The 25,825-nt window shown below is 34.9% G+C and overlaps 1 protein-coding gene across 3 annotated transcripts in view; it reads right to left on the reverse strand.

Moving 5' to 3' along the window:
* Nucleotides 1–25,825, reverse strand: part of NT5C2 (5'-nucleotidase, cytosolic II) — a 106,337-nt gene that overhangs the window by 27,302 nt on the left and 53,210 nt on the right. For 2 of the 3 annotated variants that reach the window (XM_068548484.1, XM_068548485.1), the window contains one exon: nt 17,207–17,280. In XM_068548484.1, the coding sequence (XP_068404585.1) occupies nt 17,207–17,280 (74 nt within the window). Of the gene's footprint in view, nt 1–17,206; nt 17,281–21,475; nt 21,498–25,825 lie in introns of those variants that run through there. The other variant, XM_068548486.1, reaches the window with a different exon arrangement.

The raw sequence follows: 25,825 nt of genomic DNA on the forward strand, positions 1-25,825 counted from the left end.
ATGGCTATCAATTTTATAGTCTTGATGAGAAAACCAGTTCTACCAAAAGCACTGATCTTTTGGTATGATAGTACTGGCTTAGTACTACCATGCATTAAAACTCTTAGGAGGGACTTCGCTGGTGGCCCAGTGGTTAAGAATCTGCCTGCCAGTGAAGGGGACATGGGTTTGATCCCTGATCTGGGAAGATCCCACATGCCGCGGAGCAACTAAGCCTGTGCGCCACAACTACTGAGCCTGCGCTCTAGAGCCCATGAGCCAAGACTACTGAGCCTGCTGCCAAAACTACTAAAGCCTGCGCTCCTACAGCCCGTGATCCGCAACAAGAGAAGCCACAGCAAGGACAAGCCCGCGCACCAAAACAAAGAGAAGTCCGGCTCGCCGCAATTAGAGAAAACCTGCAGCCCTCCCTGCAACCAAAAAAAAAAAAAAAAAACTCTTAGGAAATCAGAGTTAACACATAGGCTGATATGTTGGGCTAAAGAAAACAGAAGTGTAAACATGTGAGAAAATTTTTATATTAGGGATGCCATCAAAAATAGCTCAGTTAAAAAGAGGATAGCTTTGTTCAGTTAAAGAAACAAACTAATAAAGAAGTATTTCTACCTAAGGATCAATGAATCTATTCCTAAGTAAGTTCTCTCTAAATGACAACTACCCCAAAACAACAGAAAAATAAACCAAAAACCTCCAAAACAAAACAATCCTGAAGTGAAAACAATCAAACTGTATTATGCCTTTTATTTTTTCCCCACCCTCTCCCCAAATAATACCTTTTAAAAGCAAATGTAATAAAATTTACCATCCAAGTAAGCCTTCTCCCATTCAAAATAATCACTTCTGAGGCAATATATATTGATACTTATTCCAGTAATGCAATCATTACTCAAAACATATCTGAAATTCTTCTTTCAAAATTACTTTCAGAGTCAACAGCACACTGTTCTAGATATATATCCTCCCTGGTGGCATATTTTCATCAACAGATGATGAATTTAATTTAAGGTGTGGGGGGGGGCAGTTATTGAAAGCAACCAGCGACTAAGAGGGGAATTCGAGAAGGGTTAAAAAACAGGTGTGACTACTTGAAGTAATGAAGCAGGTTTTCTTGTGGGTTTATAAACTGGCTGTGGAAACAATTCCAAAGGAATTCCTAAAATTCTAAGAAATGACAGAGGTATTGCAGTAAGTTTTCCCTAATAAGGTGACTTTATGAAGGATAATATCTATTTGGCAGCATATTTTCTTATGGGCTTTCTTTTATAAAATTAGTCTTTTGACCCATTTTATATGTGTTTAATTTTGCAAGTCACCTCAAATCTCTTTTGAGGATTTACATAAAAGTAAACTTTATTGCTTTATAGGTAGCAAACCTTCCAGCTATGTAAACCCATTCAACCATAGGCCTGTGAAGTTCAGCTTATTCTAACTGGATCCTTGATACAAATCACTGATTGGACTCGAATACTAAATTATCACTTTTCATCTTCACAAGTCTCTTTTTTGGGTTGAGTCCTTATAATATATTCTAATTAGATTTTTATTTTGCTTAGTTTTATGAGGCTGTTTTCCAATTTACTTTTATTGGTAATTTTATCAACCACCATCCCTGTTTTTTTCTTTTATGGAAAGGGATCATCTCTTTTTGAAAAGGTTTCCCCCCCTTTTATCTGTTACCCTAGTTTCTCTGTTCACTCAGCTTATCCTCTTATTCTACTGTTTCAGAAAAACAAGAAACAAAAAACCCATTCAAAAGTTCTTTTAAGAAAAAAGATCTAAAAAATAAAAAAAGAAAAAGAAAAAGAAAAAGAAAAAAGATCACTAAGGGGGGATAATGAATGCATTTCACTTACCGAACTACACCTATTTTTATATTCCTTTAATCTTCAACTGTGAACATTAGATCCATTCACAAACTGATAAACCCCTCAAGAATAAGTCAGAGGACACAGGTTAATACCCTTCACTGACTTGTACGCCATCATTCACTAACACAAAAACCTCCTGCACATAGACAATCTGTTTGGAGGGCTGTGGAGTACGGTAATGTGCAAGTTCTACATTTTCCAAGTTATGAGAAGGATGCTCTGACTACTATCTCATGACCTAGGACAATGAGAATTTCTCTGGCCTTTTTGATTATCTTCCTTTTGGTTATCTTCCTTGGTTTGTACAGAAAACTTTTCAGGAAATGCATTCCTTTAAGAGACCCTGTTGTCATACTAAGAACTTCAAACAGATCCATCCAGTTTATACACTATCCACAGTAAGTTCAATTCAGCTGATGTTCCATATTAATTTAATTCATCACTATTGCAAGGAGCCTCATCTTTCTTTAAGGAGAGATGTTGAAGCAGAGACATAAAAGTTTACATTGTCATATGTTTCATTTTTTTAAAAAGTGTTCTTGGGACTTCCCTGGTGGCACAGTATTTGGGAATCCGCCTGCCAATGCAGGGGACACGGGTTTGAGCCCTGGTCTGGGAAGATCCCACATGCCATGGAGCAACTAAGCCCGTGCACCACAACTACTGAAGCCCGCAGGCCTAGAGCCCGTGCTCCTCAGCAAGAGAAGCAGCCACCTCAATGAGAAGCCCGCGCACCACAACGAAGAGTAGCCCCCGCTCACCGCAACTAGAAAAAGCCCGTGTGCAGCAACGAAGACCCAACGCAGCCAAAATTAAATAAATAAAATTAAAAAAATATATATAGAAATAAAAAAATAAAAATAAGTGTTCTCTCTGCATATATGGTCAAATGATTTTTGACAAGAATGTCTAGCCTATTCAGCAAGGAAAGAGCAATCTTTTCAACGGTGTTGAGAAAACTAGATGTCCACATGTGAAAGAATGAAGTTAGACCCTTACCTTATAACCACACACAAAAATTAACTCAAAATGGATCAAAGATCTAAATATTAAGAGCTAAAAACATAAAACACTTAGAACATTTTCATTATATTGGATTTACCAATATAATGAAATATTTCATTACATTTCAATGTATTTCATTATATTTCATTACATTGGATTTGGCAATGACCTCTTGGATGTGAAATCAGCTAAACCACAGGCAACAGAAGAAAAAATAGATAAATTAGACTTCATCAAAATTAAAAACTTTTCTGCTTCAAAAGACACTATCAAGAGAGTGAAAAAACAACACACAGAATGAGAGACAATATTTGCAAATCATATACCTGAAAAGGGATTAACATCTAGAATATTTAAAGAGCTCCTGCAACTCAACAACTACAACAAAACAAACAACCCATTTAAAAACTGGACAAAGGACTTTAAATAGATATTTCTCCAAATAAGATATACAAATGGCTAATAGGCACATGAAAGATGCTCAACATCACCAGCCATTAGGGAAATGTAAATCAAAAACCACAATGAGATACCACTTCACACCCATTAGGAAGACTATTATCAAAACAAAAACAACAACAAAAACCTGAAAATAACAAGTGTTGGCCAGGATATGGAGAAATTGGAACCCTCCTGCATGGCTGATGAGACTGTAAAATGGTGCAGCCACTGTGGAAAACAGTGTGGCAGTCCCTCAAAAAGTTAAACATAGAATTACCATGTGATCCAGCAATTCCATTCCAGGGTATAGACCTAGAAAAACTGAAAGCAAGGACTTAAGCAGACACTTGTACACCAATGTTCATAGCAGCATTAGTCACAGTGGCCAAAAGGTGGAAGCATCCAAAGTATCCACTGACAGATGATGGATAAACAAAATGTGTTATATAAATATAATGGAATATTATTCAGCCTTAGAAAGGAATGAAATTCTGAGATATGCTACAACATGGATGAAATTTGAAAACATTATGACAAGAGATATAAGCCAGACATAAAAAGACAAATATTCTATGACTCTACTATTTATATGAAATATACAGAATAGGTAAATTCACAGAGACAGAAAGTATACTAGAGGTTATAGGGACTGAAGGGAAGAGGAAATGGGGAGTTATTGCTTAATGGGTACAGAGTTTCTGTTTGGGATGATGAAAAAGTTCTGGAAATGGATAGTGGTGAAGGTTGCACAACACTGTGGATGTATTTAATGTCACTCAATTATACGCTTAAAAATGAAGAAATAGTAAATTTTACGTTATGAATATTTTACCACAAAAAAAAAAGGGAAGAAAAAAGTGCTCTACCTTGTTTGAGACGTCTTCAGTGACAGTACACCAATACTATATAATACTTGTTACTTTAATTGTTTTTCCTCACCCCTTTAAATGCCTCTAATGCCAATAAGTTTGGTAGGAATATACAATTGCTGACAGAAACATGATCTGAGTGCTCTGGACTTTAGTCCAAGTAAATACACCATGCAAAAAAATGTTCATTTAAATGTCAAGTGAATTGAGTCAATTCCAGTTAACAATAAAACAAGATCAGAGTGCATCTACTACGCCTGAGAGGATAGGATGAGAGATCAAAAGTCCTGAGATGCTTCTGCTAGTAGCAGATTTACCAAAACCAAGGACTAGTTTCTCTTAATTTCTTCCTTGATATTCCTAATAGCTTTATTCTATCTTCTCTCCCCACTTTAGGCTTGTTAATGAGAAGTGCTTAGCTTTGGCATAATTAAATTTCATCCCCAGCGGCTAATGACATGGCCTAGAAAGGAGAGGAGGACAGAAAAATTCAAAAGGAGTCTAAAATATATTTTCAATCCCTCCCAAGATTTTTTAATTGAAAATAAGCATAATTTTATAATTCTAAAAATAGAATACAGTATTTATACAGTACTCTTAAGGCTTCATTCCTTTAAGATTGCTTCTAAAAATTAAAGAAAGAAAAACTGCATAAAACTATAGTAGTCCCCCTTTATCTTTGGTGAATTCGTTCCAAGAGCCCCGGTGGATGCCTGAAACCGTAGACAGTACCAAACCTTACATATACTATGTTTTTTCCTATACATACATATCTCTGATAAAGCTTAATTTATAAATTAGGCACAGTAAGAGATGAACAATCATAACTAATAATAAAATAGAATAATTATAACAATATACTGTAATAAAAGTTATGCACACTCTCTCAAAATATCTTATTGTACATATTTAATGCCTTTTCCATCTTAACTAAGCACTCATCACACAAACGGTGGCCAGACTTTTGTAGTTTGAGGTGACAGCAGAACTAGCACGAGTTTCTATTTCCTTCTTCACAATTTCGCAAATATTCATTCTTACTGTAGATCTTAGTAACCTCGGCATGATTGTTTTCTTTCCTTATGAAGTTGAGAACTTTCACTTTTTCACTCAAAGGAAGCATTTAAAGGCTTCTCTTCAGCAAATATGAATTGCCAGCATCACTACTCTTGCTCTTTGGGGCCATTATTAAAAAAAAAAATAAAGGTCACTTGAACACAAGCATTGTGATATCATGACAGTTGATCTAATAACTGAGAGGGCTATTAGATGACTAACAGGGAGGATACACGGGACAAAGGGATGATTCACATTCTGGGTGGGATGGAGCAGGAAGGTGCGAGATTCCATCGTGCTACTCAGAACAGCGTGCAATTTAAAACTTATGAATTGCTTATTTCTGGAATATTCCATTTAAAAAAAAAATTTTTCTGACCACACTTGACTGTGGGTAAATGAAACCATGGAAAGTGAAACTGTAGGTAAGAGGCAACTACTATATCTGCAGTCTAAGAATGAGGATTACATTTAAATAGATACAAGAGCAAGATGGATTTCGCCCTAGGGAGAATTCCTATTTTGGGAACAAAACGAAGGATGATCTTTTATGCTTAAGAGTTTTTTTCTCTTATTAAGTTATCATCTAGAGGTAAGTAAATAATTTCTATACCTCTGATAGCTGGGAGCAGCATGAGAAATGGAAACTGACCTGGGTTTAAATTTTAGCTGTGAGTCTTAAGCCAATGTACAAGCTACATACAGGTCATTTTACCTGTTGACTTGGTGGCCTTATTTGTAAAATGGAGCTAGTAATCCCTACTTCAGAGGGTTGATATGAGGATTAAAAGGTACGCTGTACATAAAGTACATTTTCTAGCTCATAATAATACATGCTTAATAAATGTTTATTCTCTTCCTCCTGACAATTTTTCAGAAAAGATGGGGGAGACTAGACACTGCCCATGGCATCCACTATTTCTGAAATGGTAACAGAAATAAGGAACTTATTACTGGACTTAAATGGCTCAGAACCTGAAGGTGTTGAAGTTGGTAAAATATTGGAATGTGTCTCTTTGGGATCTTTGAGCCCAAGAGGGGAAACAAACAAACAAACAAAACAAACAAACAAAAAACCCACCAGACTTCTTAATTGAAAAAAGAAAAATCAAGATGATTTCCTAAATGAACCAAGTTAGAAATAGTAATACATTTCCATAATCCTAAACCAAGAGTCACTCTGTATTTGTGAAGGGCATTAAGTAAATATTAACAAATCTTCCCCCCACCCAAAAATGTTGTACTACTCTCCCTTGGGGAAAAACCTTCCGAAAACTTAACAATTCTACATATATAATTTTGATGTTAATTCCATGGAACTTACTGCATGTTTAAGTCTTTCATGCACCTGCAAAGGTCAACTAGTTCTTTCCACTTAAAAGAGTCTTATTGTTTCAAAAAAGCAAATAACTCCCCTTGCATTTATTAGAAGCATATCAGTGATATCTTTGTCATAAAGTAAAATTTTTTAATTTAAGTAAGGATCCTTTCTCAGAAATCTATTCCTTCAGCATGATCCTGCTAAGAAATAACCCTTCACTGAAAACACTGCTTTATTTCTACAGAAACATAATCTGATGCCAAATACCCCGTCATTAAAAATTTACTCAGAAAAGAACTTTAACTTTCTGTTAAGTTTGTGATCATTTGCAATACTTAAGAAGAAAATTCAAAAGAATGATTAAATATTCCACTACCATCTGTTTAGCACTCCAGGTTTTCCCACAAGATATAGGAGTACAAATGAGTTTAATATTGACACTTTTCTCCTTAGAGTTTCCCTACGCTCAAGTTCAGTATATTAATATTTTGGTATCACCAGTCAGAGCAAGAAAACTACTTTCATTGCATTTATCATTTTATATACATTATTCCATTCAAACTTTACACCAATAGTTTATCCCTATACTCACTCTTTCCTTCTTTTTGGATTAAATGAAGGAACTGAGACTCAGGGAGGCTAAGTAACATGTTGGTGGCCAAGAGCTAGTACAAGGTAGAGCTGGGATCCAAACCCAAGCCTATCACACTCTGAGGTTTCTTCTTCTTCTCCAACCACATAGCCTCTAAGGTAAAGATGAAAAACAAGACTGGGCCTAAACTCAGAGTGTTATGGGACTTATCTCTCAAAACAGAAAGAGGGTTATTCTGGCTTTTTTTTTTTTTAATCACTTTTTTATACCCAGATTACTCTCACTTAACAGCTACTGACTAGCATTTTGCTTGTTAAAGAAACCACATTTTGTAGATTAGCAGTCTGTCAGAAAGTGATGATCTGTAACTGTGAGGAGGTGATGTAAGTACATTATGTCACTCATTTAATCACAAAAGATTTTCTTATTTGAAACCTCAGCAATAAATTTCTGGGTATAATATTATAAAGCTAAGTAACAGAATTCTAAGAGTAATGGAAACCACAGGTCTTTTTATGCCTATATGCCACTTGAAAAATGAACAAGCACTAAACCTTAAAAACTCCAATCCTCCTTTTGTTTTCTATTTTCACTCTTCTGTCCACTCTTAGTAACAACAAATTCAGCAACATAACATTTTTAGGAGTCCTCCATGCAAACAAAATCAAAGAAACAAAATTCACAAATAGTATAGATTGGTCCCTTCATTCTGTGGAGAGGGAGTAATTGGGTTAAAAACAACTTTCTTGCTCTCTGACAAGTCCAAAGACCTAATCTTAGGTCGACTATCAAGACCTTTTTTGGCTTGATTTGTCCTGGAGAATGCACTTACAAGTCTGATCCATCTGTCTGTCCCACTTAAGCACAAAAAGGCTAAAGATCACTCTCAGAAAAAGACCACAAACAAATTCTGAGGTCTAGAAAGGACCTACACTAGGGCAACTTAATAAAATAGGAAACCAGAGCACTCAACAGGTCTAATTAAGGGGAAGAGAAGCCAAGGGAAAAGAAAAACACTTATCTGCAGAGGAAGCCAAAAATGCAAAGGACCAGTTTCTAATATACATCATGTGGAAAGAATGTTGATAAAGTAATTGGGGTGAGAGAGGAATTATAAATAGGCCTAATAGGTACTTTTTATTTAAAACATAGTCCACCATTAGTCAGTGGCAAAGCTAATATACAAGACTAAGTATGACCTAGATTCTAAACATTGACTTTCATATATAAACTCATCTGTACTTAGTAGAAAAACTGGTTAGACCATAATTAATGTACATAATCCCATTAGAGAAATAAAGTGTTAATCTACAGTATTACAGAGATGGAGCTAAATAAATACGAATACTGGCATTAATTCTCTAGGCAGATTTCAGGATTAAAACTGATTTAGGTCCAAAAGTTTTTTGTTTGGGAGTTTTAATTTTTATCTTATATAAAAATGTCAATCTTACATAGATATCTTGCAAATAAACTAATAAAAACAAAAATGTATAGTTTGCTTTAATTATAGGGATAGCTGATGATAAAGGGATCTTCTCTAAAAAACTGTCTGTGCTATGAGGCTGACATTCAGATCAGATGAAGATAATGAGGTTCCCATCAGAATGGATTTGATACTGAACACTGTGATTCACTTCATTCAGGGGAATAAATGTACCAAACTGTAAGCAAAATCATAAAATTTTTAAAAATTAATATAAGTAAGGCCATCAATTTCTCTTTTAATAAACTAAACAAACAAACAAACAAAAAACGCCACAACTTAACTTCATTCTACCAAAGGTCCATATAATTTACTTTTGGAAAATTACAAGTTTGGAATAATTATATACATACAGCTTAACATTCTTAGAGTCCATGTATGTATTCTTGCCTCAATTATCCTCTTCCTTATTTATTAATGACAAATCAAAGTTTTAAATGATTATTCATCACTAAATCTATCAACCCCAACATTTGACATGAAGAACATGAGGATTATTCAAAGCCAATTTTCTTACCTATCAATATGAATTAAAGGTGAAAAATCAGAGCTAACCCAAACCATGACACCCCTCCTCCCAAAGAAGGTCTCCTGTGGCCATTTTCTAGACCAAAAACAGAACTGTATCCTTATGAAAATAGCTTAAGTCTCCACAATTAGACCCCATTCCCAACACTTTCTATGAAAAAGACATGTATATTTCAAACATTTGTAAACAGGGGAAAAGAAACTTTGAGAAAACCTATGTAACTGTTTTCTGAGAAGAAATTTAGGCAAAGTCTACAGCGTGATAAGGTAGGCCCTGAGCCGGTAGCCACCCTCTCTCACTGAATGTACCATTCCAAAACATGACTGCCATTTGAGATGTGATGTCCTATCCAGACACTTCAGAAGCATCAATCCTAGCCTTACTATCAATTTCACTACATTCTAACTCTGAAAACTAGTAATCCATCTATGCTGTAAATGATAACTCTGTATCACTCAAAATATTGTTTGCCAGAATAGCCAATTCATAGATTATGCTAATAGCAATTTTAGAGCATATCTAATAATTTCATTTCATATAAAATGAACATTTATTGGCTTGTTCCTTCCCCCAATAAAAAAAAGCAAATGGTTATTGAATGTCTTCTCTAGTTAGGAATAGTATACAAGAGAGTAGCTATTTATTGTAACTGCTACTATTTATTAAGCACTTAATATACACTGAAATTATACTGAAAAAAAGGGTAAAACAACCAATTCCCTAATCCCCCGAACTCTGAAGTCAAAATATACAGGGGGAAAAAAATTGAAAGAAAGTGCATTGTGCCACATTTCATTCTGCACAAAGAATCAGCATTTTCCAGTAACACCTGAAGCAAGAAAGTAGGCCAACAACATAAAAAAATGTTAATGGTGCTAAGAGTTAGAATACAGAAGCAAAACAATCAAACTTAAAAATTATCATCAGAAATAAAAATGGTTAATGCCTAGGTCCTAATAAAAAATATAAACCAAATAAAGATAATGATGTCTGGAATATCTGGATAATACTTTATTAATTTTATTAGTAACTACCTTTTTTTTTTAACTACTGTTTTTACAGTCAACAATTATCATAAAAGCAGGTTGTAACCTCAGAGTTATAAATAATTACTTTAAAATCACCTTGGGGCTTCCATGGTGGCACAGTGGTTGAGAATCCGCCTACTAATGCAGGGGACACGGGTTTGAGCCCTGGTCTGGGAGGATCCCACATGCCGAGGAGCAACTGGGCCCGTGAGCCACAATTACTGAGCCTGCGCATCTGGAGCCCGTGCTCCGCAACAAGAGAGGCCGCGATAGTGAGAGGCCCGCGCACCGCGATGAAGAGTAGCCCCCGCTTGCCACAACTAGAGAAAGCCCTCGCACAGAAACGAAGACCCAACACAGCCAAAAATTAATTAATTAATTAAAAAAAAAAAAAAAGCTTCTTTCCTTCTGCCCCCCCTAAAAAAAAAAAAAAAAAAAGTTGAATGTATAATTTGAAACCTTCCCACAAAAAGATAACTCCAGGCCTACATGGTTTCACTCCTATCAAATATTTAAGGAAAAAATAATACCAATCCTACCCAAGCTTTCCAAAAATAAGAAAATGAAATGGGGGAATTCCCTGGCAGTCCAGTGGTTAGGACTCTGTGCTCTTACTGAGGAGGGCCCAGGTTCGATCCCTGGTTGGGGAACTAAAATCCCACAAGCTGCGAGGCACTGCCAAAATACAAACAAACAAAAAAAAAAGAAAAGAAAAGAAAAAGGGAAAGCGAAATGGTTTCCAACTCAGTATATGAGGTCAGCATTACCCTAAACCAAAATTAGACAGACATTACAAGAAAACTATCAACTAATACCCCTCATGAACAGAATGCAAAAATCCTCAACAAAATATTGGCAAATCAAATTTGCCAATAAAAAAAAAAAAAAAGGTACATGACCAAGAAGGATTTATTCCAGGAATGCAAAATTGGTTTAACATTCAGAAATCAATCAATGCCATTCACCCTTTTAACAGACTAAAATAGAAAAACCATATGATCATCTCAATTGAGGCAGAAAAATATTTGATGAAATTTAGCACCCATTCATGTTAAAAAAAAAAAAAAAAACTCTTGGAAAACTAAGAATAAAAGGGAACTTCCTCTGGGGCTTCCCTGGTGGCGCAGTGGTTGAGAATCTGCCTGCCAATGCAGGGGATACGGGTTCAAGCCCTGGTCTGGGAAGATCCCACATGCCGCAGAGCAGCTGGGCCCGTGTGCCACAACTACTGAGCCTGCGCGTCTGGAGCCTGTGCTCCCCAACAGGAGAGGCCACCATAGTGAGAGGCCCGCGCACCGCAATGAAGAGTGGCCCCCGCTTGCCGCAACTGGAGAAAGCCCTCGCACAGAAACGAAGACCCAACACAGCCATAAATAAATAAATTTAAAAAAAAAAAAATTAAAAAAAAAAAAGCAACAGTCTTTAAAAAGATTATAAAAAAAAAAAAAAAGGGAACTTCCTCAACCTAACAAAAATCATCTACAAAAAACCTGCAACCAACATCATACTTAATAGTGAAAAACTAAACATTCTCTCCTTAAGATCAAGAACACCCAAGGAGGTCAATTCTCAACACCTCTATTCAACATGGTATTATGGTTTTAGTCAGTGCAATGGGGCCAAAATTTTTTTTAATAAGCTATATATAGATTGGAAAGGAAAAAGTAAATTATTTGCAGACCATATGATCATATATGTAGATAATTCTAAGGAATCTACAAAAGAGCTCCTAGAACTATTGAATAATAAACAAATTAAGCAAGTCACAGGACACAAAAATAAGCTGCATTTCCAAATGAAAATGACAAAAAAATAGAAAATGAAGTTTAAAACACCATTTACAACTACATAAAAATATGAAATACTTAACAAATGAATTTGACAAAATATGTATAAGACCTTTACACCAATTATCACAAAAAAATTGCTAAAAGATAAGAAAGAAGATTAGGTAAATGGAATGATGTATTAATGTTCATGGACTGGAAGATTCTATGTAGTTAAGATGTCAATTTTCCACAAAGGGAACAAGGGATCAAGACAATCCTAATCAAGATCCCACTGGGGGGCTTCCCTGGTGGCGCAGTGGTTGAGAATCTGCCTGCCAATGCAGGGGACACGGGTTCGAGGCCTGGTCTGGGAGGATCCCACATGCCGCGGAGCAGCTAGGCCCGTGTGCCACAACTACTGAGCCTGCGCGTCTGGAGCCTGTGCTCCGCAACAAGACAGGCCACGACAGTGAGAGGCCCGCGCACCGCGATGAAGAGTGGCCCCCACTCGCCGCAACTGGAGAAAGCCCTCTCACAGAAACGAAGACCCAACACAAGCCATAAATAAATAAACAAATAAATTTAAAAAAAAAAAAAAAAAAAAAGATCCCACTGGGCTGTTTTGAAAAAGTGATAAGCTTATTCTAAAATTTATACAGTAATGTGAAGGACCTAGAATATCAAAACAATTCGAGAAAAGAATAAAGTTAGAGGACTTAACACTACCTGACTTCAAGACTAACTATAAAACCCACAATAATCAATCAAGACCATGTGATATTCACTTAGACCAATGGAATAGAATGTCAATAGACATACCAACACATATTGGTCAATATATTCAGAAGGTATATATCTGACAAAGGACCAGTATTCAGAATATATAAAGAACTTCTATAGCTTGAAAATAAAAAGACAAACAACCCAATTAAACCATGCACATTTGAACAGGCACTTCACAAAAGAAATACAAATAGCCAATAAGTACATGAAGATTTTCAACATCACTAGTTAACAGAGAAATACGAAGTAAAATCACAGTGAAATAACACTACATATTCACTACAATGGCTAAATTCAAAGGACTGACAATGTCAAGTGTAAACAAGGAGTGAAGCAACTAGAAATCGCATGTTTGCCGAGTAGAAATTTAAAACGGTATCACTACTTTGAAAAACCATTTGTCAGTTCCCTACAAGGTAAACATAATCTGGCAATTACACTCCTAAGTATTTTCCCAGGAAAAAAATAAAAATATATATCCACAAAAAGACTTGTACACCACCAATGTTCTTAACAGTTTTACTCACAATAGCCCCAAACTGGAAACAACCCAAATGCTCATCAACAGATAAAAGGATAAACAAATTGCAGTATAAAAACAAAGGACTACTACTTGGCCTCCCCTCCAAAAAAAAAAGTAAAGTTTAAAGAGGAAGGAGAATTTCATAATTTTGACTGGTTAACATCCCTAGTAGTAAGACCTATCAACATTATGTACCCCTGGTATCATGCTCTAAGAAGGGCACATCACTTCTGTGGTATTCTTCCCAAATATGCATAATACTTCAATCTATTCATGAAGAAACATCAGACAAACCCGAATTGTGAAATATGCTACAAAAATACCTAACCAGTACTCTTTAAAGTGTCAAAGCAATGAAAGACGTAGGAAGTGTCACAGAAGAGACAAAGGATATATGACAACTAAATGCAATGTGAGATTCTGGTTTGGATCTTGGATTGGAATAAAGGACTTTAGTGTAAAAACTGAATAAAGTCTATAGTTCAATTAACAGTACTGTACTAATGTTAATTTCTTAGTTTTTATAATTGTACTACAGTCAACCATGGTCAAGTTAGATGTTACCATTAGGAGAGACTAAAGGCAAACTCTTATTTTTGCAGCTCTTCCATAGGTCTAAAAATATTTGAAAATAAAAAGTTTAAAAAGTTAGGGGTAAAAAAAGAATGAACTGCCTACTGACAGACACACATGAATAAATCACGAAAAAAATTATGCTAAGCAAAAGAAGCCAGAAACAAGAGTACGTTAGAGTATGATTCCATTTACATGAAATTCTGGAAAGGTAAAATTAATCTGTAGTGACAAAAAGCTCTGAGGCAAAGAGTGGGGCCGGAGAGAGAAGTAACTTCAAAAAGGCAGTGAGAGAACTTTCTGGAGTGATGGAAAAATTCTATATCTTGATTGTGGCAGTGGTTACACAGGTGTATACATTTTATCAAACTCAATCTATATACTTAAAATGCATGTATTTTATTGTATGTAACTTATTCCTCAATACAGTTTATTAAAATTTTAAAAATAAGTTCATATTTGAAAGTATTTAACTTGAATTATTAGTGTATATTTTATACTGGGTAAACTAAAATACTATGATTGATTCTTAAACTGATATATTAAAACTTATGCACCCAAACTGTTCATTCAATAAATATTTACTGGGCAACTACTATATGTCAGGCTTTAGGCAACACAAAGGATATAAATGTGAAAAAGAAAGCCCTTACCCTTGAGGAATTCACAGGCCAAAGGGGAGGCATGCAAATGAACAAAAGCTGCAAGTGACATAGAAATTGCTCTGGGGAATGATATAGCAAGGTGTCAGGACTGCACAGAGAATGCAATGTCTCAGAAAAGTCTTCAGAAAGAATAGCCCTTTCCATGAATTCACCCTGTGAGGCTATTACACTTATTTCAGGGATATTTATCGAAGCTTTCAAAAAACACTTCTTTTAGTCTTGTCTCTCTACTTCATGGCATATTTTTCTGATGAAAAGTCCTTAGCACTTCAAGGGTGCAGTTTGTTTGTTAAAATTACCAAAAGTTATTCACAGACAAATTTAATGAATACCATTCTGGAAAACAGGTGATACGTATGAAGTCAATAAACTTGTTTTCCTACATGCTTTATGAAGTGAAGGCAATACCACAGGGTAGTACCAATGTTTTTCATCCAACATAGAACTGTTGGAAGAATATATAGTCTCTCAAGGGGGCTACTTTAAAGAGCTTTGCCCTTTTGAGTGCTTAAGTCTCGGTTTGTTTGGGGGGGGTGCTTATTACTTTGAAATTATACCTCACTATAAACTGTCAATATTCAAAATAATAATTTAAATTTATCATATACATATATAAACACGATGCTTAAGTTTGAATCGTAGTTCAGCTATATCACAGCTAAATGTTTTTAGACAAAGTCCTTAAAAAATCAGCATCTGCTGTAAAATGAAGACAATAATAGTAGTATCTGCCTCATAGGATTTTGTAAATATTAAATAAGTGATGTGAGTGAGATAATCTACGTACTGAATGAAATAACCTATGTAAAACACTTAGAACAGGGCTTGGCATATAATAAGCACTTAATAAATGTTAATAATTATTGTTACGTATAAGCAAAGTATATTAGTGTCTAGACTAAGAGTAAGCATTAAAATATAAAGTGGGATTACAAAAAAAAAAGCATATAAAAAGAAGAAACCGTAAGGTAGCTTTAAAGTTTAGAAACTAAGATTCAGTGACTTTTCTGTTAAACAAGAGAATTCTTTTTTAAATTATTCTATGGGAATATACATTTATCTCAACGTTCAGTAACAAAATGTGCCAGGCACATTACAGGTTTCCAATAAATACTTATTTACTGAATTGAACTACTTCAATACAGTGAGACTGTCTTAATAACCAAAAAAAAAAAGTTTGTCACGTTTCAGCCCCATTAACTTCTACTTCTGCTTTAGTTAATATCCCTTTCAGCTGCCAAACTACCTTGCCATTCTTTTCCCTGGAGAGTAGAATTCTAGAAAGGAGAGAGAATGCAAGATTTTCTCCCAATTTGGACAGCAAGATCTACATTGAGAAAGTATAGCGCTTCGAACTGCTTTCTGACAAGTATACCTAAAAGTGTCTGTGTCCAATTAGGAAAATATAAAAGAATCTAACTGCTGCAAAAACAGCTTTAAGGCAATAGAATACCAAATAAATAACAAAGAATATAGAGGGAAGAAAGAGAAATTCAAACCAAGTCAGTGTATGTTTTCAATATAGAACTTGTTTGGTAAAATATCATACCCACATATATGTGGCAAGTACCTATAAACTACATGTGTTCATTTTTGTACATTTATATTATTCACTTATATTTGTAGCCTAAATTGAACATCAAATTGAGATTTGTCTAATTTGAGATGATATAAACCTTCTAATAATGTTATATAAAGTTTCTGAACATAAGTAAACTAATACATCTTAATGTTTTTGTGTACTTAAAGACAGTATTTTTTAGAGAAAATTTCTGAAAGATTCTTTTCTGAGTGTCACAGTTGTCTACATGTGCGTGTACATACATATATGCACATGTGCTCAACTCAGTTCTTCATCCCTACTTTTCTTTTTAGTTTTTTTTTTTAACTGAAGTACAGTTAGTTGATTTACAATGTTGTGTTAGTTTCAGGTGTACAGCAAAGTGATTCAGAGATATATATATATATATATATATTCTTTTTCAGATTCTTTTCCATTATAGGTTACTACAAGATATTGAATATAGAATATAGTTCCCTGTGCTATACAGTTGATCCTTATTCATCCCTACTCCTTCTTAAATTAAATGACATTTTTGTCAGACTGCAAATATTTTAATAAAAACTTCATAAGTTCTGAACAGATGTTGCAACTATTGGCTAGTACATTGAGTATTTCAAATATATCTCAGAGATATGAAGGGAAAAACAGCAGAATGCTGGTGTTGAAGGTCTATTTGATAGTGAACAAAGTAATAGCTCTAGTTTTTAAAAAGTCTTTACCTAGTATATGTGCAATCACTTCAATAGAAAATCAACACATTTTTCATTTGTCTTAATATTAAAAATTTTAACTGATAAACATTTACCGGTGGTAGAGAGATACAAAATTCCATCCTTGAAGAACAGCTTAATAGAGTAAAAGCCAAAAGTGCCCAAATATACACATTAATGTATAATTTCATCATATTTCTTACCAGGGTCTCTAAAATAATTTAGCACTTGTTCTACCTATCTCTACAATCTAGATCTCAAGGACATCTGGTAATTTCAATATTCACAAATCTCAATGAAAGAGATTGAGCTAAATACATGACTGGCAGCTAAATATATGACTACGTCAACAAGTGTTTATTGAATGGCCTACTGTGTTATATCCAAAGTAGTATTTCTTAAGCAATCAGAAAGTGCTACTTACCAGCAAGTGTATAATCCATATCAAAACCAAAACACTTTATTTTTTCCATGGCTAAACTTCGGTTCACAAACACCCTAAAGAAAGGAGTAAAAAATGATATCTCAGTTAACACTGAAACAACAAAAAAAATTAAGTTCAATGGAATTATTGGGCTCTCTTTCTAGAATTCATTTAAATACCAATATTAAGATTCATAATATAAATTATTCAAGTCCTCCTTATACCATAAGTGACATCAGATATTATACAAAAGTATGTAAATTTCCTTATTGTGTCTTGATTTTAATGATGCCATGTACTCAAGTTTTCAGAGAATCAGCTCTCCTTTTCTAAGTCAGACCCCATAAAATAAGCTTATTTCTGAGATTTTATAATTCATTCACTCATTCATTTATAATTTATTTAATAAACAGAGGTTCATTTAAAGCCTACCATATGCCAGACACTAAAGACACAAATATAAACAGATTCATGTGACAAATACTTACTGAATGCCTATTATATGCCAGATACTGTGATATGACAGAGAACAAAAGAATACCTGCCCTCATGGAACTTATATTTTAACTTACAATCTCTATCCTTGAGGAATTCAGCATAGCAGGAGAGAGACTTATAAGCAATTAATTATAGCAATTCAATAAATGCTATAAAATAACATGCAGGAGAGAAAACAAGTTGTTTAGAGACCAGATGAGATATCTGAGCTGATTTTAACAATTAGTAGAAGTTTTCCAGTAGGACAAAGCAAGAAGGGCATTCCAGACAGAATGACAAAGGAAAGACAGGGTTTGTAATGAACCAAAAAACATTTACTGAGGCTGGAGCTGGGTTTTCTTTGGTTTTACTTTTGTTTGTTTTTGCAAACGGAAGTTTTCCAGAGGAGAAGGGAAAGAGGCAACAAAGGTTATGAAGGTAAAAAAGGATAGCAAGGGTCAAATTAATGAAGGCTTTGTATGTCACATTAGAGAGTTTGGACTTTATCCTGCAGGCAAGAACAAATTATCAGATTTTGATGAAATGAAATAATCAGATTCAAATTTCAGAAAGATCGCTATGAAGACACAGAGAAAACTAAACATATAATAGTACGGTGGATCATCACCATGACGGTGCTTGAGGTAAGTTTTAATCATCTCTGAAAATAAGGATACCCCTCCATCTGATCCCAAAGTATGGTGGCCAAAATTACTGAATGGTTTATCCTCTTATTACCAAACCTCTTCTTTGCCTTCATTTCATAAGTAGCTATGAGAAATGAGAATGCTACAAATCACCCAGGAAACTTGGTAGAAATAAAGATACCTGGGCTGGGCTTCCCGCATTAACAATATAGGTCAGTAGTCTCCAAAGAGGAGTGACTGCACCTGGGGATACAGAAGACTCCACTGGGATACAGAAGAAAATATTACAGCTTCTACTCAAATTTATCTCATCATTTTAAAATGTCTAATTTGTGTATGTTTTCTACTACATACAAGTAAGAATAGTAGTACAGATAATTTATAAATAAGCACACACAGGGATGAATGCTCCATATTTTAACTGTGAAATACTCAAGAGTTTGGAAACCACTAATCTAGATAATGACTTTTTAAAAAAACTCTTCACCAACTCAAATATTACTGTTTTAAACTTTTTGTTTGTTTGTTTGTTTTAAACTTTAATAGAAAACTTTTCCTCTCATCTCAGAATGTATGCACCAATTTTATTATTTTTTTAACTTTTTATTTTATATTCGAGTATAGGCAATTGACGATGTTGTGATAGTTTCAGATGCACAGCAAAGGGACTCAGCCATACACATGCATGTATCCATTCTCCCCCAAACTCCCCTCCCATCCAGGCTGCCACATAACACTGAGCAGAGTTCCCTGATATGCACCAACTTTAAATGCAGACAAATAATCAAATATTTGCTTAAAAATATTTTAATAGGGGACTTAAAAATCAATAGGTCCTTGAATTCAGAAATGTTATCTTCTAAAAAATATGAAAATCATTTCTTACCTCATAGTGCGCTATGCACACTAGATTAGCTTTATAAACTCTTAGTTCCTGAGAGAGATGTTATATAAAACATCTACACTTTCTTTCCCTAAGAAAACCTGGTATTCTGTAAAATCAACATTTACTTTGATTAGGTTAATAATGGATGGGAGGGGAAGAGTAGGGAATAGCTGAAAGATACAGGGAACTAGAGGATAAATGACACCTACCCAAATCTTTAAAAAAAAAAAAAAAATCCAAACTCCAACTATATCACCATGACCCTTCTACCACTTCATCAAACTTCACTCTATTTCTATTGATTGGAGCATCTACTTTATTATCACCTTTTTCCAGTTATATAAATCCTTATGAAGGCACAAGAGAGGGAAAAGACACCGAGTAATGGTTTTAACTCTGGAAACACACTGAAGCTCAGGCTTTTCAAACACACTCTCAATTCAGGCTAGGGGGCCAACTGGATCAAATCCTTGATCAGAGCCCAAACAGCTGACATGCCTAAAATATTCTATGGGAATTCAGGCAGGAACAGACTGGGAAGATTTTTCTATCCAGGAGAGACATATGTGGAGCCACATAATAAAAGAAACAGCTTTGATTCTGATAGAAGAATGATGCAAGCTGGTTTTAGGCACAGCTAAGATCACAGAAAAAAAAGATACTTTGCTAGTATCACTCAATCACTGATAAAGGTAGAAAGAAACTATCAACAGACCCAGCTAGATAGCTTACCCGTTTCTTTCTCGTCCAGAAGAGAGGTTAAGCCTGTATTCCTTGTCCTATTTTTTAAGGATATAGAGATCATAATGTACCTTAGGTATTATCCAGAGAAACTCTGGGAATGATATATATCAGGAATAAGAAAATCTGTTTTTTCTGTGAAAATAATCGTTGCTAAATATCCATCAAATCACACTCTTTCCTTGTTGACTAACTGGTCACTTTATTCAATCAACACATTTGTTGAATGCTTATTACAAAGCAAGTACCATTTTATGACATATATCCTAGAAGCTGTCCTTCAGGAAGTAGCTAAAACTAGCAAAGACTTTCTAGATGTCTAAAATTAGAAAATAACACATTTTTCTATGAAACCAAATATCCTTTATCTTTTCATTTTCATTTAAAATAAGTACCCTCACCCACAGAAGCAACTCCTGAATTTAAAAAAGAAACAATCACTCCTGTCTCCCCATCTAATTTACTCCTATTATGAAACAAAAAGAAAAACCTCACATATATTCTCATCTCTCCTTTTCTTTCCCTAATTTATGCTACAACATGGGAGATGGGGGCAATAGGGAATTAAATCTAATTCGTACATGAATATCTAAAGTGCATAAGCAAAGCTATGATGACAAAATGGAACAGCTGCATTATAGAGAACTGTAGTAATATATATGCTATGATTTACAAAGATAATAAACATCCAAATGCTGAAAGTATGCACTGACTTCAGCAGAGAGGCAGCCTTGAGCCAGAAATACCACGTCTCCAGAACATAGTCTTAAAGAGAAACTGATCTCTTGGCCTCAAACTAATAACTATTCTTTACTATTATAATAAAAGAAAGTGTTAGGTACTATATCAATTAAAAGACTGGCTCACTGTTCCACCACACATTTAAAACGAAAATATCATATCTGCTTGGGGAATCCAAAAATTTCTATTGGTCCCAGGACCTTGACTGTATCTTTGTCAATGCCAGTCAACTTGTGTCACTTTTCTAAATTATTAACCAGTGGAACATACTCCACCTCTATCTTCAAGAGCCTGAATATATTTGTGAAACTAACTTTCCGAAGCTTGCTTTAAATAAAGCACAAAGTTGCCACCCTAGAAAGCATGACTGAACTAAAAGCATCCAACCTTAAAATGCAATTATCAGCCAGAAATTCCTACATACTAAGTCATTTGCAAGATATAGATTTGAGCATTAAAACAAGAGACACAATCTTTAGGAGACAGACCCATAAACACTATAAAACCAGGCACAGACTTCAACACAAAGACAAATGTAACAGTTTTTACTATCATATAACACTGCAGTAAGGCATAAAACTTGAAGAAATGCTATCCAAATAAATATAGATATTAATAAAAAGAAATAGGACTATTAATATAACGTGCTTTAAGAACAGGGATCTAGAATTCTTACACTTAAGGAACATGAACATGCAATTTACTAAATTTGGAATTTTGTAAATAGCAAGCTCTTAATGGTTTTGAGATATAACTCATAATTCAAAGCAGTATTACCTCATCTGTCACTGGTTGCCGTTCTGCAAAGTGTGAAACTATCAGAGTCAACTAGTTCTTGAAGTCACATAACAAAATTCTTCTTCAAGACCCTAGTATAATTTTTTGTGTGTGACTTTAACCTTACTTGAAAAAGACTGTTTTAGTCTGAACCAGGCCCCCTCAACAGCATGTATCTTCTGAGACGGTGTTGGAGAAAACACCTCTGTGTCTAATTTAACTTGTCATTGGATATCACTGTTGCTCCACACAAATCCATTTGGAATAGAATTTCTTTGGCACTGGTGAACTTTATCCCTAGCTCCTCCCCCTGCCTAAGAGTCACAAGTTCCTGGCCAAAGGCCCAATAACAGTTACTGCAACAATAAATGAGAATAAGGATACAAGTAAAAAATCTTCCTAGGCATGTTTTGGTTATAGGTTTGTGTAATTATATTACTCAAAGTTTGTTACAATCAAAGAAAAGAAAAAGTTACAATGCTTTTTGGAGAGTGCCAAATTTAGATTACCAACCAAATGGTGCGTGGGTGTGTGTGTGTTAATTAACAGAAAAATGCTATAATGTGAAGTTTTGTTGAAAACCTAATTTAGTATCTTTTCTCCCCAACTAGTTTCCATTTCTGCTATGGCACTCTCATTTTCCCCTCAAGCCTAAAATCTAGTTAACATCTTTTGATTCTTTCCTCTCCCTCAAATCCCTATCATCTCACTTGCCTTCATTTAAATTTCCAAATGTCTCTAATCCAGATCTTCCATTCAACTTAAACTGCTAACATTTGTCCAGGTCCTCATTAACTCTCCAGCAATCATCTCTCAATTGCTCTGCCTGCACACTAATGCCAAATTAATTGCTTTGAAGTAGTGCTACTCAAAGTGTGGTCCACAGACTAATGCTGGTTTGTGAAGTATTGTTACTAATTCAAGAAATTGCAAGTATTTAGAAACTTCTATAGCAATTCGACAAAAAAATTTTGTTTGTTGAACACAGTAACAAAAAATGTATACTTACATTTTATGTTTTCATTTTTCTAGTAATTCATTTTTATTATAAGTGTATCAATTTGAAACAATAGAAGTAAAAAAAAAAAAAACTGGTCCTCTAACATACATGAGAAGTACTGTCCTAATGCCCAGCTCTATAATCACCTACTTAATAACCTTTAGACATTCCTCACTACCTACCACCAGACTAATATATTACAAACTTTTATATCTTCAAGGAGTTCAAAGCCTTCGAAAGATGGAGATCTTTCCAAAATCAGTTTTATATGTTGCTCCACATCACGCACCATTTGCTCTAATAATCAAAATGAACTACTTGTTATTTCCTAAAAGTGCCCTGAGGTTTTGCTTATACTGTTCCCCATACCTGAAATGACCTTCTCAGTTATCTCCATCTTATTTTTCAAGACCCAGCAATTTCAAGTGATTTCTTTAGGAGACTATTCTGGCCATGCCAGAGAACTATATAACAGTGATGCCTCTGGGTCTCAGATTACTTTTTTAGTTAATGAAAGAGATTTCACCAACAACTAAAATTCTATAAAGTTGTGATCCGTGTGAGCAGTATGAATATTCAAAATCATTAATTTCTATATTTTATCATATACATAAAGTATGTGTTTAATTCTCTTATTCTTTACTGGATTATAAACTTTGAGGCCAGGATTTATTGCCTTCCCAAAAACTAGCATAGGGCCTGGTAAAGACCGGACACAGTATTTAACAGAACTAAAAATTAAATTTAAACTAAAACCTTAATAGCAATTAGTGGTTGCCAGAGGCTGTGGGGGAGAGGGAATGGGGAGTTTCCCTCGGGGGATAATAAAAATGTTCTAAAATGAGAGAGTGCTGTTGGTTGCACAACTCTTGTGAATATACTAAAACCACTGACCTGTACTCTTTAAAGGGTGAACTGAATGGTATGTGAACTATATCTCAATAAAGCTGTTCTTTAAAAAAACATAATGGCAAGACCTCATTCTGCCTTTATGTCTCCATTCTTCAGTAAAAGAATGTTAGTGATTAAAAAAAAAAAAAGGTAAAAACTTTCTAATTTATGAAATGGATTCTTAAAAATTCAAAGTTTAAATACCATGGATATACAGACACAACAAGAAATTTTAGACTAGATTATAGAAACAAAAGTCATTTAAGCATAAGTTTTTGTCTTCATAAATTTCCAGCCAATAACTTCTTACTAATTTGTCTGAATATTTTCTCTGAGGATCATCCTCAGGGGGGATACATTTTGTTTATCAGATTATACCATGAAAATAGTACCCTGTACTTTGAAAGTCTGAACAAGCATATTATCATTTCTAAAATAATATGTGAATTAATTATAATATTAATTTTTCTCAAATACTCAATATAAATAAGTTCCAGTGAAAAGAAGAGAATGTGGAGGCATGCACAGAACAAAATTAAGGATGATTAAAATTTAAGATGCCATCAATTGTAAAACTCACCCATATTATATGTCACTAGCAAAGGGCAAGGGGGGTGGGTGGGAGGGATGCCCAAGAAAAGTCAGCCTCATAAAGCTAGAATTATCAAAGGGCAATACCCATAATACAAGGAAAAAGGAGAAATAAATCTGCAACAAAGAAAAAGCATACAAGGACATTTGTACATCTCAGCCTTGACAGTGAGTCCAAGGAAGGGGAAAATCCTCCCCCTGAGAATTTGAACAATTAAGTCAGGTAGGTTTGTGGTCTGAATTTACACTACTAGGGTGGTTAATATTGCCCCTAAGTGACTGAGAGAAATGAAATCCTTTCTAGAAGAACTCAACTTAATTCTAGGTGGTATATTGCTAGATGTAGCCCAAATTCAGAGATGTCTAAATGTGAAAAAAAATGTGTATCTTAAAAGCGATAAAAGACTAAGAGTAGTGATCATGCTATCTTTCCCCCAAAGACTTCAAAGCATACTTTAAGGAGATTCTCTTTAAGAAACAGACATTAAAATTCCCTTCACCTTCAATCTCAAATGAAGAAACTGCAGTAATGAGAGCAGAATGGTGGGGAATAAAAAAGAGGACTAACAAATGAAGAATACATAAATTAAGGGAGAAACCAGAAACAATGTCAGTACTTCTGAAAATAAATTTACTGTTCTAAAATCTCAGTTGAATTAAAAACAGGTTTTTCCAACCTTTTTTTCCTATTTCCCCCTAAACTCTTTTTTACTTTCTCTCCCCAATTCTTTAAAATTAAAACCAGTGTATAGAAGATAATTTATAAAATGCAGCAAAATATTAAGGTTGAATTCTGTGGGATAAAGAAAGATTAGAGAAGAAAATATATTTATCCATGTTATCATTAGGCCAAATTAACAAGTGTACTGACTGTACCTATAATGGAAAAGAGAGGTCAAAATCTAGAATTTAAAATAAAAGCAAATGCCAAAACTGATTCTGGCCTCTCATCTAAAGGACAATAGCTCTAGTAATAAAAGGCTTTCTAACAGCTTTAGAAGACTAGAGTTCAATCATGACACTGAAAGGAGAATGCATTTTTCCTTGCATTACACATCCTAGAGCACCTGTATCTTCCCAAATATATTTCCCTGAATATACATAAACAATAACTGTTTTATTTACAAAATTTAAAATAAACAAGTTGAGGTATATACTTTATTGAGGTATAATTTACTTAAAGTGAAATTCACCCACTTTAAGTGAGAAGTTTGGTGAGTTTTGGCAATTGTATACACTCATGTAACAACTACCCCAATCAACCCAAAATATTCCCTCATGTCCTTCTGCAATACCCTCCCCAACCCACGGCCCCAGACTACCGCTGATCTATGCCTTCTGCCACTAGAGCTTTCAGATAAATGGAATCAAACACAGTGTAGTCTGTGTCTGGTCATTTTTCTTAGCACAATACTTCTGAGGCTCATTCATGTTGTTAGATGTATCGAAAATTAGTTCTGACTTCCCTGGTGGCACAGTGGTTGGGAGTCCACCTGCCAATGCAGGGGACACGGGTTCGAGCCCTGGTCCGGGGGGGATCCCGCATACCGCGAAGCAGCTCGGCCCATGCGCGCCACAGCTGCTGAGCCTGCGCTCTGGAGCCCAAGGGTCACAACTGTTAAGCCCACGAGCCATGACTGCCGCGGCCCGCGTGCCTGGAGCCCGTGCTCCACAACAAGAGTAGCCACTACGATGAGAGGCCCACGCACTGCAGCGAAGAGTGGCCCCCGTTCTCCACAACTGCAGAGAGCCCGTGCGCAGCAGCAAAGACCCAACACAGCCATCCATAAATAAATAAATTAATTTAAAAAAAAAATTTGTTTAAAAAAAAATTAGTTCTTTTATTCCTGAGTAGTATTCCATTGCAT

The sequence above is a fragment of the Eschrichtius robustus genome, chromosome 7 (assembly GCF_028021215.1).
Source record: "Eschrichtius robustus isolate mEscRob2 chromosome 7, mEscRob2.pri, whole genome shotgun sequence".
In the NCBI taxonomy this organism is placed as follows: domain Eukaryota; kingdom Metazoa; phylum Chordata; class Mammalia; order Artiodactyla; family Eschrichtiidae; genus Eschrichtius; species Eschrichtius robustus.